A 13,242-nucleotide genomic window follows, 5' to 3' on the forward strand; every position below is an offset into this window, starting at 1 on the left:
AAGCCTGAATCACATGATCATTTTTTTTTTCGTCGCGAAAGTGATCACTATCGAGATCACTTTTCCCGTCGCGAAAAGCAATCGCTCTAGTGATCATTTTTCTGAATCACACGGTCACTCCCGCCGTCGCTTTTCGCATCATTTCCAATAACACAGCTCGTTGTCATAGGACCCACATCACGAAATTAAATAGCGTGTTTGTTTATTTATGTCGTTCCCACAATTGTCAAACGTTGCGCTGCAATCGCTCCATAGGGGAATGCGTTCCGATTGGCTGATATGAGGTTTTAGTGACGGTTTTAGGGATGGAAAAAGCGACCGGACGAGTGATGAAAAATAGCGATGGGAATCCTCATCCCGATCGCGATCGCGAAAAGCAATTGCCGCCGACGATCATTTTGCGCAGTGATCGCGAATTTACAAAATAATATTTGGCCCTTGGTTAGTTAAATTTTAGTTTAGTAGGTTTTTTGCCTTATTTTTAAATGCCTGGCTCAACGCCAACTTTTACATAGTTTTCACTCCCCCAAATTCCACATTTTTATAAGTTTTCATTCGCATGAGTCTGGGATTCCTGTGATGTGCTTGATAGATTTTCTTTAAATATTCTTACATGAAGTTATTTTCATCGTATTCCATAAAATATACACTTGCATGCTCATTATGGGCATAAAATTTATTTTTAGTATTAGATTTTTAGTGACCTATTTTGGTCATTGTTAAATTTTATCCTTTTTCAATTATCTAATCATCATGAATTCATAGTATTAAATTTGAGCAAATGAAATTCGGCGATGTACAAATAACAATTGTTTATTGAGTTTTGCTGTATTGATGACGTCGAAATTCGTCACCATAGTAATTAATACGAAAATATGGCTAGCGTATGATACCATCCCTATAATTGAACGATGTCTCTACTCGTTTTGTGGTGGTCTACATGAGATAAACGCGCTACTGTGAACATTTTTGGCAGAACTTTTGCAGCTCTTGACACTCGTTGACTTTGGTATCCCCGCGCAAAACTCTGCCTTCCAAAGTCAAGTACCATTCGACCCTCAAACTGGCTCAGTGTAAAAAGAGCACTATTTTTTTGACCGGTTCCGTGCATAATCACCTCATGATCGGCAAAGTATTTTTGGCTTGCGATCCTTGAAGACCGCTCATTTGATCCCAGAACTTCGTTTCTGTGAGACTGATTGTGTATTAAATAATATTTCCTTGTGGAGTAATATTAATGATATTTCCTCTAATGTGGACCTCTAGCTATGATTCACTCATACAGCTGATGTGAGAAAATTCCGGCAGTAGGCGCTCGATAATTATTCTTCCTGTATTGCTTCCCTTGAATCAATCCTAGACATTATGAAGTCATCCATATTTTGCCGAGTCACGTCTAACTTTGTCTTCTTCCGCAAAGTTTAATAGTTTAGGATTTAGGCGGGACATATCGATGGCTAAGTTCTATCAACACGTATCTCAAATTCGGCCGGTTTGAGACAAGTATCATAAAAAAAGTGTAATAGCATTAAAAAATAAAATACAAGCAAAAAACAACTCTTTGTTTGCAAATGAATGCTTCTTTTTCAGGTTTATGAACTTTTGGTGTTTAATTTCGGTGTACAAGTAATAAAAATTATTCGTTTTTTTGCTCTCCTGAAAGGATGCTAATTTTGAGATTCTTGTTGCTGGAATTATCCATCGATATATTCCTTTTCAGCACAATAGTCGCATGCTGGGATTAAAAATTCGCATTTATCAATTTTCCATTTTTTTATGATGATGGGCCATTGAAGTTAATACTCACTCATTTGTTTAAATAAAATTAGAATTCCCTTCAATGATCGTATGTATTTAGGTTTCTCAATTTCCCAATTTTTTCATAAAATTAAGGGAAAATAAAATAATTATTCACTCATATTTGTAGAGAAAGAAGAATGGGAGAGTAATGAGTTATCTGGGTGTCATACTGTGTTTGTTTCTAAACAATTTCAGTATGATTATATTTATCGAAGAATTCTATCAAACGGGAGTACAAAATCGCATAATGTGAAAATTACGTTGTGCAGCTGCACAAATCTAATTCAATTTTCCATAGTTTGTAATATACGAAAAGAAGGAGTATGAATTACAAAAATAGGGAAATTTCTCACATCTTCTAATTGAGCTTAAATACAAAAATTTTAACTTCCTTATGAATCCAATATTTCGACGTTGTTGGCCGCTTTATACTGCCAATTTTAAAACTCTGCGCGAGGTCACTTTAATGTCATTTCTTGGTGATTGCTTGTATGATCACGAGAGCAATGAACCTTTATGTTAGATTAACATTTCATAAGCTTGATGAACTCTCTTGACTTGCGGATTGTTTCAAATATTAAAAAATTTCTTAACTTTTGTAATGCATTCTTACTGACATCTTATCATAAATAAAAACCTAGTTGAGTGAAACTCAATTGATAATTCGAGTGATTCTTTTGTTCCATATGCATAATGCACTGTTTTACTTAGCTGCCCGAAGACCTCAGGGGGCGAGAACATGTTCTATTCCCCGCACTCTTCCTCAAACCTCAGAAATTCTGGGAATATTTGATGGCCGCAGACAGAGGTGGATCCAGGATTTTTCTGGGGGGGAGCACAAGGGTCTGACACGTAAACGATCATCTTATACTTGAGATTAATTACACGATACAACAATTACTTTACGAAATATACTCTTTAGTTTAATATGAAAGTTCTTAATATTGAAATTAATTTAAATAAATTAAATTATTGAGATTCCGTAATACACAAAATAACACGAACGTAATGTTGACCCCATTAAAAATTTTGCATAATTTTTATGAGTCTGGGGGGGGAAGTGCCCCTGTGCACCCACTAAATCCGCCAATGGCCGCATAGTGTTGTTAGGGTCAAAATGATTGACCCTCCTGATTTTGGTCTGTGTGGTGGAGCGGTGATATAATTCGATGCAGCTTTCGATGCCGGCGGTCAGCGATTGTATTTTTTAATGAGAGCTATAAATCAGTTTATGTGTTTACCTTTATAATTCCCCGCAGTATTAATATGCTCCTATAATATAAAACAATATCAGACATAAATTCTGAAAGATATGAAAAGATCACTTAATTAAACTAATAGGTTCATTCTCCGAACGGGGACCCAGATACTGCCCCCACTCCCCTGTACAACTATCTCTTTGCCTCAGGTTGGCCATGTCCGGATGCTTCTTAAGAATCTCTCCCACGATATATCGAGGTCCAGCCCTCGCCTGCTAAACCTGGAGTCATGGGTTCGAGTCCCGCTCGAGCGCGATTTTCATTCTTATGGTCATGGGGGTTTGTAAAGCTCTGTTGGTTCGGTCCCTAGGGAGAGGTTTTCACAGTTTGATTTTTATTTATTTCTTTATTCCCAAACCTCCGAATACAGCTCTCATAGGCCATTTGAAATCGGGGTATTCAACAAATTCAACAATGAAACGTACACGAACAACCATGCCCTAGATAAGGGAAATTTACCCAGGCAGGATTCGAACCCGCGACCTCATGATTGGCAGGCGAGGACTTTACCCCGCCGCCACCGAGGCCGGCAGATCGGTTGTCTTCACGAGCGGTCTTCATCATCAGAATGAATGATTTCAAATTCAAAATAAAATTCCGATCGCGTTGCTAACCAGTCGTAATCAACCGCTCGTATGGAATACCCATTGGAATCATTCCGATTAGTGTTGAGCACTTAAGGAAAACCGATCGGAAGTGCTGCGATTAGCCCCATGGAAAATCTAAACACCGACCACGCCTTCTGAGATTCCAGGTACTTACGGACCAAAGGGAACGGTCGAGGAGCAAAATAAAAAAGGGTAGAATTTGGCCGCGTCCTCTGTGAACCCACGTTCACTTGTTATATAACCACCTATTTCCCTCTCGAATGCCCTGCGTCACTTCCCCTTCCTCAGCCCAAGCGTCTCCGTGGCCCGGCAGCCGTCAACAAAGTTGATATCGCTGCCATCCTACCAGGGAACGAGCTCTTTGTCTAGCAATCCATGGGAGAGGTGCGTGTCCTCTCGGTAAGCGACCTTTGTGCCTCGTACAACATCCAAACTCTCTCTGAGCGCAATTATAACTTCCAACTACCTCACTCATCTCGCTCATACCCTCGACGGCCGCCTTTCCAGACGGGTTTGCCTCCTCCCCTCCTCCCCTCCCCGCTGCCCTTACCCCTCAGTTCTCCCTCCATTCTCTGCAGAAACTATCTCCTCAACAAGCCGGAGACCCGGAGAGATTGTTTCGAGGCCTCAAAGCGCTCGCTGCTTTCCGTGCCGCGAGTACGGACGTCTGCCGGTGAAATCGGATTTTTCATGCGAGTGGTCCAGCGATGATTAGATCTTACACGGAGCCCAGGGGTCCGTCCCCGACGCGCCCCTTGCCCAATACTGGTGAGTACTACCTACATCTATAGGCTATAGCTGACCATGTGCGCTGAATCGCGGCTCGCTGTCTCGCTGAGTAGGCTCTTCCAATGAGTAGGTACGACGTGCAATACTTTTGAGTGAATCAATAGTACCGGGCGTGACTTGGTGGAAATTCTTCATTGTTAGAGCATCTGTAGAACTTGCTACTTGGCTGTATGTTAACGAACTTAATTGCTAATGACCATGATTTCCTTTGATGGGCAACGATATTAATGTATTTATTTACAGTTTATGTAAGTGCAACTAAATTTTAAGGAGCGTTGTAGAGTGAAAGACGATGCAGTGCCGATGTTTGAGAAAGCTATGTTGATGGGGATATATACTGTAGAGAATGACCGAAATATGATGGCTATAAAAGTATCTGTGCAAGACGAGTGCACTGGGGAGGGTCGGACTTGGTTGGTCATATGATCTTGATCATATGAATCTTTATATGATTCAAAGACGATTTTAGTTAAAGTCAGCTTAGAAGTAGCGCATTAAAGTGAAAGTCGGGTAATAATAAAAAATATGGCCTTGAATATGTGGTTTGTTTACAAATTGGACTCTCCAAATAAATGTCATTTCTTTTAAATTTGATGTTTTGCTTTGATTATAAGTGAGTTCGCCCTCCACCGGCCTTAGCTATTTCGCTGTTAATTCCTTCGGTGAGCTGCATGACCGCTCATCGTTTCGGCCGCGGTGGTTACGTAAAGCGGGTGTGTATGGGAAAGGAATCGTGAGTAGCGGTGCACTCGGAGAGGCAACCTCTTTATGCTGTGATCTATTCCATCGTTTGCGCTCAAGGCCTCGACTGAGAGTCAGGCTAATCTGCGATAGTTCTCTCTAAGTATTACCGAAAGACTAAGCTCAAGTTAAATTCTAAACCTTGGGAATGCTCAATAAATGACTAAGCTGATTTTTCGGGTGAATTGAATGAGAAAGCGTTCTTGAGGATTCACACTAGGTGTTATTTTCAAAGATGCCAACATTTCGATCGACGTCTTGTCTACGATCTTCTGGGCATGTTCTGACACAGCAATGAGAACACGCCTTTAAGATGATACCTGTAGACTGGTCATCTCTCGAAATTTCGGTGTTATTAGTAAACATCACGCGATGCGAATCCGGTGAATTCTTTTTTGGTTATTCTGTCGGCACATATGCGCGTGACTGCTGAAAGTCTCAGTCTCTCAAACTCGATTGGAAAGCCTTGGAATAATTTATTTATTTATTTAGAATCAAATTCCCCGTAAACAGCACATGACGGCCTTTCACAACGAGGGTTTTTCAATATTAACAAAGTACAACACAAACATACATACCCTGGATAGGGATCACCTACCCAGGCAGGATTCGAACCCACGACCAACGGTTTGACAGGCGATGACTTTACCCCACCGCCACCGAGGCCGGCAAACCCTGAGCCAAATAATCCTAGCCATAGGCGGATTTAGGAGGACGCTTAAAAAATAGACGAATTTTTTAATAAAAATATCTATGAATTTTATATTTTAATATAAAAGTTTTAAATATTTACATGTTAATGCCTTTTATTTTAAAATTTAGCATATAGTAATTTTTGCATGTAGTTTTTAATCCCAAATATGAGAAGACATTTTTACCCTGATCCTGCCCTCGCTGGGTACGCCCATGCCCCGGTAAGCACGAAATAGGCTGCTGCCAGGGGACCTATCACTTGGAGAAAACCATTGTTCTAAGTAATTATGCCTCACGAGTTTAAACGAGGGCATATGGCGGAATTTCTGAGAATTCATGTGAAGTAAATTTTTACATTAAATATTTTAAGGTTGCATCGGCTACGGTGTAATTCAACTGTTCTTGCCAGAGATTAGGTCATACATTGAAATATGATGGGAAATTTATCCGCTCATTTCGTTAAGGCAAATGCGATGTTGTTAGATATTTGATTACGGTGTTGAGATCTCAGAGTAAATGTATACGGGAAGGACAATCGGCTACAGCGAATGGGCCCAACACTGAAACATTAAAATTCGAGATCACGTAATGTGTCTGATTACGGCGATAGTTTGTGTCTTTGTGTCGTTCATTTCCATTGGAAATTTATTTGCATCAAATTGAATAATAAAAAAAGACTAAGTATCAGGATTTTGTCAAATCTATTTTCAAGTATTGAATTTGCAATTTTTTCCATTTCCCACAGTAATGCTGAATTTGGGGTTTCAATGTTGACTTAGGCTTTTCGACACTTCTAGCGATGTTTTCTAAATAATTAACTAAATTATTCATTGATCTTATTGAAATTGCGTACCTCCTTACTATTTTTCTCGTCAAGACAAACGCGAAGGAACACAGAGGGCCTGTTTTGGCATCAATCAACGCCGCGAAAGCCACAAACCTAAGACAAAGTTACTTCTATTATGACACTTGATCCTTTGCGTTGCAAGGTGTGGGTGTCCCCAAGTTGGCTAGCATGGTTGGCTACGTCTGGCTGACTATTTACGCGATCGTTTTTACCCCCTCTTGCGCCTATCTTGCGACTCATGCCACCGGGCTTTCCCATTTGTGGAGTTCTTCTGTGGTTTTGCACTGCGGATATTGGTTAACGGTACATCGCTTATCTCGGGTGATTCATCTACAAATAGCATTGTCTCAACCCCTACATTTGCATGACCTCAGTGCTGCATTTACTTTCGAGAATAGTGTCGATAAGGTAAAATATGATGTTTCTAATGAAGTTGCCTTGGTGGACTTAGAATGTGCGCTATCCGCATTCAAAGAGTGCGTGACTAATGTGAGGAGTGCGACGAATGTGGCAGTTTTAGGAAACAATTTATAATTTTAATCAGTTAATAAATGGTGGAGTTTTGATGAAGTACTTTCATTTCTACAAAAAAAAATAATTTCAATAATAAAAATAATATCAATGTATTTTGCGTTGGAAATTCAAATCCCTGGAAGAGTCTGAATTTTTTTTTTTAATATCCGTTGACAGTGGCGTACTTGGAATATGCTTTGGGGGGTTAGGGGGGATGGGGAAGGGCGACCTCCCACCTCCCTCTCCCAGTTTGGGAAATATTGTAAAAATGGCATGCCTGCATTTACATTTTACATAATTTTGGCACTTAAAATTTGGGTTTCGTTAATAGGTTACGCTAAAATTTACTATACGTCCAGACTAGACAATACTTTTGAATATTATTTTTATTTCTCTGAGGTTTTGGGGAGGATCTAACCTCCCCATAGTTACGGCACTGTCCGTTGACATGCGTCTCAAATGTAGCCATAGCATTGGAAAAAAACATAAGTTTTTCAATTATAATAGTAGATACTCGTGTGAATTGCGGAACGATGAGGAATTTAATGTATTTGAGACATAAATTATTTTATTGTAATGTCACAAAAATATCCTCTGACTTCGGATAGTTTGGTGTATCATCAAAATGGAAAAAATGAGTAAGGTAGTATTAAGAATTACGCACTCAATACCGATAAATTACAAATGAAATAAGGCGGTCACGTTAATACTTAGACCATCGCAAATCTTGGATATCAAGGAGGCTTTCAAGATAATAACCTCGCATTCAAGGCTGGATTTTATAGCATATTTTTCGTTCTGCCGAACGAGGATTTCAGTGAATATAATATACTTATTTTCGGATTCATTCGGTGTTGGCTCTTCGATAATGACGCTATAAAATTATTTTCTAATTATCTGTTGTTAAGCTGTATCGTATTCCTGAAGATTTATAATACCCCTTTTCCATTATTCTAGTCACATAACACCCTAAAAATCCCTATGTCTTAATTGTCAGGTACTTGTAAGTACCTCTGTGTGTACATAAAGCTTGTGCCTTTCTTGAGCTCTCTTACCGTGATTGTACGCATCTATATGATTATGCAATGTATATTCGTTTTAAGGTCACTCTTGCATTTAGTTCCGTTTTGAAATTTCATATTAAATGGTAGCAGAAACTTATTATCACATGCTCTTTTCTCATTTACTTCCGATGCTTCTACTTGGGAGTCGGCAACCCACAATCCACTAAGCAGTTTTATGTGATCCTCATTAAATTTTGTCGTTAATTATTTGAATTCGTGAGATATAATTGATGTAAATGAGAGTATTAACAGATTGCATTTAATTCATTACTAATTTTTTTTATTTTTTTAAATTTTACGCAAGTATTGGTGTACTCCTATTTGCGTCTCATGCGCTTACTCTGAATTGTGTTTCGGAACCGTTTCCGACTTCTGTTCCACAATATCTGAGTTTCCGTTTTATTTGTGTCACCTCTTCCAACAATACCCTTCGTTCTCCTCCTTCGCTTGCCTTACATCACACCTTTTCCTCCACATCCAACTTGGGCACACACTTTGTTCTTCCTCTCCAGCCACCCACACTGCCTCCATCAACAGCTACACTGATCCTCACAAACAGTTTCTTCTCCTCTTCCATCATGTGGAACATCACCCTCTCCGTCTTTCGTCCTTTTTCACCTCTCATCTGAATCTGTATTTCCAGCAGGCATTTGTAACTTAATCAGTGGCGTAACCAGGAATGTGCTTTGGGGGGGATGGGATGGCTTGGCGTGGCGACTCCCCTTTCCAGGCAACGGGGGTCCGGGAAAATTTTTGAAAAATGACATACCTGGAAATACATTTTACATCATGTTGGCACTAAAAATTTAACTTTAAGCAGATGCTGTTATTATATGTCAAAACTAGACAATAGTTTTCAATAATTTTTTTATTTCCCTGAGGGTTGGGGGGGGGGGGGGGGAAGGGTCTATTCCCTCATCCCCCCATAGTTACGCCACTAAACTTAATTGTATTTTCTTCTTTCTTTTTTCCTTGATTTATCTTGAAATATTTAAATAACTAAAAGATCATAGCACTTTTCCACAAGAATTTTTAATGCGTACGTGCGCATTCAAAATTCTGCTACGTGCTACGATATTTTATTTATTTAAACATGTCTAACTTCCACCTATTGAAGCCTGAATCTGTTGAACTTTATCTTGAAATGCTAAAATTATCCGAGAATTTAGAATATAAATTTAATTTTCAGGAAAATTGAACCTCGTCGCTGTAATTTGTGAAACTACTACTCAATGAAACAGAAAATTTCCAAAATTACGTAATACTGCATTGAACCTTACATCATATTATCACAGCTACTTGGTTCTTATATAAATTATAGGTATGACACTCTAGTCATAATAAAATATTATAATTTATTTCAGGATTACGAGAATTGAATTACAATCCGCATTATCAAAGGTATTTTCTAAGTCCACAAACGCGATGAATGTAGATTTGTTCTTCTTCATTCTCTTCCCTGCGAGCGACCTTACGGCCAATATCACATCTCTTGTGCCCTTGTTTTCCCTACACCGAACTGATCCATTGATTCATACAATTTCATCCAGGAACGCTTCTGTTTTCTGTTCTATTATCCTGTAGATAATTATTTTTACCATCATCGGCGCAAAAGTCTGTAGACTAATGGCACTAAAGTCTTATCATTTAATGGCTCTTTTCTTATTGGGAATAGGAATAATGATGTTCTTCTCGAAGTCCCTTGGTATCTTTCCTGTTTTGTACATGTCACAGATGATTTTTTTAGAGCTGAATGATGTCTTCTCCCCTGTAATTTTAATAAGATCGGCAGAAATATCGTCAATTCCAGTTGCTTTCTACCGCCGTTGTTCCGTTATTGTCCGTCATTATCGGTACCTACCATTACTGCGCGTGACTTGGCTTAAGTCTTCCTATGCGAACGTTAGTCATGTTTCTGAAATTTTCTTTGAAGACTGCCAGTAAATATACAAAGAAGTTTTCTAGTAGATCTTGTAAAAAATTTTGATAATTAGGGTAATAATTTGATAATAAGGATGTGTCCAGTAGAATAATATTCCCCAATCCATGGTGTTTGCAGATCCACTCTCCTCAACTCAGCTTTTGACTTCATGCTCTCTCCCTTTGGTGGAATTAGGCTTTGTAGGATTTCTATTTCATATATACATATATCAAACTCATTTGCAAGAATACCTACTGTCTTGGTTTTAGAGCCCATCTTCTAAATATCCTTTTTCCTCTTTTTTATCTTAGCATGATGGACTTCCACAAAATGACGCCTCAAGTTATCTTTCTGGTTTGAAACGCAGTTAAAGGATATGGAATCACACGAAGCGAAACTGATATCATAATATTCCAACTCATTAGAGTTTATGCTTTATCCGTAGCTCCTGGTATTATTACCTTTCGGCATACTTCGAAAACATGCGGAGTAAATTTAACACCTCCAAAAAAAACCGCTCACCGATGAACACAAAAAATCAATAGCAAAGATTCTCCCGTGTTGAAAAATATATCGTACAAAAAATAACAAATCTTAATTGAAAAAATGTCAAAAAATATCTTCTCAATGAAATACTAAACTTTCAAGATAAGAAAATGTAATTTTTAAACAATTGATTCGTCGCTAAGAAAAACAAACCATTTAATATCTCCATTTTTATGCCAATGATACATTTATGTGACCCACGAGCAGGGGTGTCGACTTACAAAAAATATTGGGGGGCCCAAACCGGGGACCTTGCCCCGGTAAATTTTATAAGTAGTGAATTTTAAGGTTTTTAAGCATTTTAGAAGAGTCATATGATCAACATTAGAACCCTGATCACTCGAATCTCGATATCTGGACACTCCGGGGAAAATTGAAAAGCCTGACACATTTTTTCCTCACATCTGTAACGAATTTTTGGGGGGGCTCGGGCCCCCTCACGTCCATGGAGTCGGCGCCACTGCCCACGAGTATTTTTTATAATATAGTTTCCCTGGATCCCTTCTGTGGTTATACACCCTGAAAAGCATCCGATGCTTTCCAATCGCATTTGATCACTTAACTACTTTCTGGTTTTCATCTGAGTGATCGGTTCTATTTTCTCGAGGTCGAGAGGAGTCATTCATCCGTGCATAAGTAAGAACTAGTTTTTTTCCTCCATTACCTGACCTTTCTCCAATGCTTGAACTCGCGTCCAAATGAGCTCTTGATCCCGAGGGATATAAATGTTGTATATAGTGAGTCGCAATCATGACAAGTAATAACATTGAATAAAATCGAAGTAGGTACGTGAAATTTCAGCTATTTGTTGCACTTTAACCTTGAAAAAAGACGCATCACTTTCTTGCGGTCAGATAAATCATTTGCCTCCCGCTGGATTCGAACGAGGATTCTCCGGAATTTTGAACAACCGCCTTCACCAAAGAAGTTATCAAGGAATTATTGGTTCAATCACTAGGCGCAGAAGTAATCATTCAAAACTTGCGCCATCACCTCATCATTGTCTATACTATCTGTGTCTCAAATTTGAAAATTTCACCTCCTTCTTTTCTCTGATGCAATTTTTTATATTCGAGATAGAATTAAATGTTGAAAGATACCTTCTCTATAAAACTGGCTTGATAAAAATCTTAAGTTTTTAACGAATGATGCGGCATTAAGAAAAATAAGCTACGATCGGCTGAGAGGAATGAGGCAGCGTGTTAAATAGCGTTGCTGACCATAGGTAGATTTTTTCAGTATCGCCGGAGTGTTATCGAAAAACAGGAAAACTTCAATTTACGAGAAAGAATGAGAAAGGCTGGACCCCTTATTAATTCCCACCACGAACTGAAATCCCTCGGCTCCGGACAATGAACCCCATGAAATTTTTTTTGAAGATTTTTTTTCACATAATCAAAACCTTATCCTCGTTGGTTATATAAGCGCTCGGGTACGCTGTGTTATATAAGCATACGCTACGGATTCAATCACGTTCTTTCAATCCAGAAGGTGTGGTTCGAAACGGGAGAATCTTTGCGACTGATTTTTCGTGTTCAGCGGTGAGCGGTTTTTTTAACGGAGGTATTAAATTTACTCCGCATGTTTTAGAAAAGGTTGTTTAATAATACTGGGAGCTACGGATAAAACATGAAATCTTACTTTTAGGTATATTACTCGTATGATATCAGTGTCACACCTGTGTCATTTCATATCCTTTTTCTGCGGGTCAAACCAGATAGACATTTAAGTAGCACTTCGTGAAAGTCCATCTTGCTATGAAAAAATATACTTCATACTTCTCAACAAAAGAGATTTATTTTCGAACCAGTTTCCGCACTGCGGTGCTCTTGAAAAGGCCTTCTGCGCTCTTTCTCCTGTGCCTTGTACCCTTCCGAGTCCCGTGAAATGTGCACAGAAGTGCTGAAAAAAGTCGGTGAATAAAATTTACAGTGGAAAAGTACCAAATATATTTTTCTTAGTATGTTTTAAATCGGTTTTCTAACATTTAGAAATCTCGCTACACTATTATCGCATTACACTATTGACAGAAATCCGCATCATTCGCATTTCTGTCAATAGTGTAATTCCAAAGCACTGCAGGAACATGGCAAAAAGAATATGAAGTCAGTTCTTACATTAATGGGAAATTATTTGAGAACTTGGCCTCCAAATGAAAAGTGCAACTACATGGTGTTAAAAGCGAGCACATATAGTTTAAATACTATTTGCTTTCTGGAAAATTATAAGCCGATGTCTGTAACCAGTGTGGATGAAACTTTGCAAAAAAATGTCCATTAAAAGCTTATCATTGCAAAGAATATGAGTGTGAAAATTTTTTGGTTCTTGACCTCCAAGCATTACAGTGGTTTATAATCGATTCGCCGCGATAATTTTTTTTAATGCCTTTTCCATGTATTGCAGTTTATTTATCTGCCATTTAGCCATTATTCAAAATACTATAGCGGAAAACTGTATAATT

At 38.6% G+C, this 13,242-nt stretch overlaps 1 protein-coding gene across 1 annotated transcript in view; it reads left to right on the top strand.

Annotated features, from left to right (window-relative positions):
- Positions 1-4,271: 4,271 nt before the first annotated feature.
- Positions 4,272-13,242, top strand: part of LOC124157553 (transmembrane ascorbate-dependent reductase CYB561) — a 38,422-nt gene continuing 29,451 nt past the window's right edge. Inside the window, exon 1 of the mRNA XM_046532377.1 lies at positions 4,272-4,435. Coding sequence (XP_046388333.1) covers positions 4,375-4,435 — 61 coding nt within the window. The 5' untranslated portion in view covers positions 4,272-4,374. The remainder of the gene's footprint in view (positions 4,436-13,242) is intronic.

This window comes from Ischnura elegans, chromosome 4, assembly GCF_921293095.1.
Source record: "Ischnura elegans chromosome 4, ioIscEleg1.1, whole genome shotgun sequence".
NCBI lineage: Eukaryota > Metazoa > Arthropoda > Insecta > Odonata > Coenagrionidae > Ischnura > Ischnura elegans.